We start from the raw sequence: 3,569 nt of genomic DNA, 5'->3' as shown, positions 1-3,569 counted from the left end.
CTGCCGCCACGCAATGGGTTACTTTTTTCAATTGGCAGAGAAGGATCTTTTATATGCAGCATCCAACATACAGGATAGCACATACCACGGACTTTGCTACACCAGTGTTTAATGGATGATTACAATTTATACTATTGTTTTAATGGGGCACATGAAATACCGTGGTCGCTTGTGTGTATTAGAGAAACATTGCAATATGTGATGAATGTTCCTTTACTTTTGAATACTGTAATTGCCCTTTTTAAAAGTTGTACACTCTCCCTAGAAAAATCGTGCATTCGCAAGTTTTGATGCCTCGTAAATATTAAATTATTCAAGGAAAAAAAAAAGAGGAGAGAGAGAGAAAAACAAAAACACCTTTCTACTGTATACGTATATGGTATACAAATATATTTATGCATACATGTATATGTTGCTAAGTTTTATAACTCATGGCAATAAAAACTTGTTACTTGTAATACATCCTATATTATACTTTCTGGATTTGCAAGTTAAATTGGAAAATGTGAAATTCTGCATATTAAATAATTTGCAGAAATGTTTAAGATGTCCTCATTGTAAGACACATATTACACCCCATCTGGATACACCCAATGGAATAGAAAATAAGTTGGGGAGCGTTGATCATAAACTCCCTAATCTTATGCAGACGCGTGTGCTGGGGAGATGGTTTCAGGTTTCGAACACCACTTGCTCAAGCAATTATTTTCAATACATTTCCCGGGGGAGCATAACTTGACCTCTCCTATAAACGTCGCTCGCTAGTCTAGATCCCACCCACCGTTAAAATTCCTGCACACGCGCCTGCTATGTCCTTAATTGTTTTATATTTTTAAAATGGTTGTCGTGCCACAGTAGGTTTTGGTTTCTTCTCTTCGGCAATCAGACGTATGGTCTCCGACGTGAAACACATCGCAGCGAACGTGGCGAAGAATGCCGAGAGCACGGCGAACCCAAACGACCACGACAGGAAGTTGGAATCAGGATGAGGCAGCCACTGGCGGTCTACTTTCGTTTTCAACCCAAACACGATAATGCAGATTGTGGTAGCCATCGCTGTAAAAAAAAAAAACGTGGATAAGAATATAACACAATATACAAACAGATTCAAAAATACAGAAATATGAGCTACTGAGGTTAAACAAATAATAATAAACTATTGTGTATTGTGAATCGGTTGCCGGTTTTTTCTATTTTCGATTGTGTGTTGCAATAACTGATCAAAGTTCCTTGATCTTATGAAAGTCAAATTGTTGGGACCAAACCCTGCAAATATCGCTAATTTTACCTCAATCTGTGCCCACGACTCGTATGTCAAAGATCATGGTATGTGCTGTCCTGTATGTGAGAAAGTGCATATAAAAGACTTCTAGCTGCTAATGAAAGAAAGCAGCGGGTTTCCTCTAAGATCATCTGCCAGAATTACCAAATGTCTGACATCAAATAACCAAATGATGAAAAAAACAAAAACACTGCCTCTAGTGGTTTCGTTAAACAAAACAAACAAACTTAATTCATCAACTGTTTTCTTTACGTACATATAAAAACAAACACAATGCATCAGTCACATATTCTTGACAGGAGGAATAATTACATGTAACATTTTCCACCCTATATTCAACTGGTTATAGGTTTCATACTTGATCATCACATCGTTAGAACCCAGCCTCTGACCTGACCTCTGACCTCTGACTTACCTATAATCATATTCAAGATGGCACAGTTGCGCGTGTGTTGTTTGGCGGGGCACGCCTTACAGATGAACATGAGGGCGAAAAACAGCGTCGCAATTGTTAGCAGGAAGGTCAAGGACATCACAACCTGAATGCCCAGTAACCACGCTGAAAAACAAAGAAGTACTGTTTTTAAGGCCAAGATATGGAACATGCCCCACTAAATCTTTAGTTTTTAAATTTCATTGTGAATATAATTATATAACTATTGTTTTCCCCCTATAATTATTTAGATGCTTTTAAAACAAACATTAACAAACGGCCTAGGCCCATTCTCCGACTTGTTTTCCACTTGTAAATCAAAAGCCGTGGTATGTGCTGCCTTGTTTTGAGGAAGTGCATATAAAAGATCACCTGCTGCTAATGAAAAAAAATATATAGCGGATTTACTATGACGACTGTCAAGTCTACCAAATGAGTAATCAACAGCGCTCGAACTTAACGACGGCAATTGCCAAATTGCCGTCGTTGAGATATAAATTGCCATAGGTAGAGATTATCACCGACGGCACAAAAGTGCTGTCGGTAAAACTCCTGAACAATGACAAAATGTATACACCTGGTGCATATTATCTGCCAGTATTCAACATTTGTGCATTTGAAATATGTCTACATACAGCAAAATAACCTTTCAGTCGTGTTGATTTGCTGCAAATGTCAATTAAAAAATAACTGCCATAGGCAGGCTCAAAATTGCCGTCGGTGGGCCGTTTCACCCATACCAATTCTTTACAAAATTGCCATGGGTAAAAAAATTCTTAAGTTCGAGCTCTGAATCAATGTGCTCTAGTGGTACTGTTAAACAAAACAGACAAACTGTGACTGCACCTTAGGCGAGTGCTCTGCCGACTGAACTAAATCCTGACCCTTTAACAGTAACGAGGTATCAGTCCATTCCGCTGTAACCAGTGTACACACAGGTGAGCTGGGAAACGCTGGGCACGCCGCGAAACTGCCAAAAGGTGCCGTGGTTAGGTGAAAACGTGATTTCGGCGTTTTGCGACGACACCGCGGTATATGGGCCGTGCCAGCCGACAACTTGTATGATTTGTTTACAGTTCTCATCAACAGCTGACCGACACATTCCGCGCAAACAGTTGGCCAGATTTCAAATGCAACATATTTGGGGGTTTTAATGGCATAACCACATGCATGTTCATATTCAACAAAGTACGTGTGTGTGTGTGTGTGTGTGTCTCTCTCTCTCTCTCTCTCTCTCTCTCTCTCTCTCTCTCTCTCTCTCTCTCTCTCTCTCTCTCTCTCTCTGTGTGTGTGTGTGTGTGTGTGTGTGCACTAGTATGTAGATAGGATGTACGTGTGCGTACATGCCTATCTACATACATGTTAGTACATATACGCATGTACGTGCGTGCGTACGTACGTACGTGTATGTACAAATATGTATGTAGATAGGTAAAGAGGTAGACGTACGTGCGTGCATGTGTGTAATATATGTACAATGCACGTGTGTGTGTGTGTGTGATGACGATGTCTGTGATTTTATGTATGAATGTGTGTGATATGATTATGTTTGCGTGATGTATATAATTATGTGCGTGATGTATGTGTGATATGTGTCTGTCATGTGACGTGTTTGTATTACAATATGTATACACGTATGTGTGTATTGATGTATGAATATCTATATATTGTATGTATGTATTCATGCATGTGTATGTATTGATGTATGAATATCTATATATTGTATATATGTCGAGGTTGACATACATAGATATTAACGCACTGGCACAGGGGATAATTAAATCCTTTCTGGCCTCACAAATTGTCCCATGCCGTTGCTGGGACTCGAACCTGTGGCACCGATTCGCCCGCAAA

General features: G+C 39.6%; 1 protein-coding gene across 1 annotated transcript in view; it reads right to left on the bottom strand.

Annotated features, from left to right (window-relative positions):
* Positions 1 to 362: 362 nt before the first annotated feature.
* Positions 363 to 3,569, bottom strand: part of LOC121376944 — a 4,500-nt gene continuing 1,293 nt past the window's right edge. Inside the window, exons 2-3 of the mRNA XM_041504753.1 lie at positions 1,698 to 1,841; positions 363 to 1,056 (exon numbers count right to left, since the gene is read on the bottom strand). Coding sequence (XP_041360687.1) covers positions 833 to 1,056; positions 1,698 to 1,841 — 368 coding nt within the window. The 3' untranslated portion in view covers positions 363 to 832. The remainder of the gene's footprint in view (positions 1,057 to 1,697; positions 1,842 to 3,569) is intronic.

Source organism: Gigantopelta aegis, chromosome 7 (assembly GCF_016097555.1).
Source record: "Gigantopelta aegis isolate Gae_Host chromosome 7, Gae_host_genome, whole genome shotgun sequence".
NCBI classification, from domain to species: domain Eukaryota; kingdom Metazoa; phylum Mollusca; class Gastropoda; order Neomphalida; family Peltospiridae; genus Gigantopelta; species Gigantopelta aegis.
Note: the sequence above shows the minus strand (reverse complement) of the source record. Positions and strands in the feature narration are given on the sequence as shown.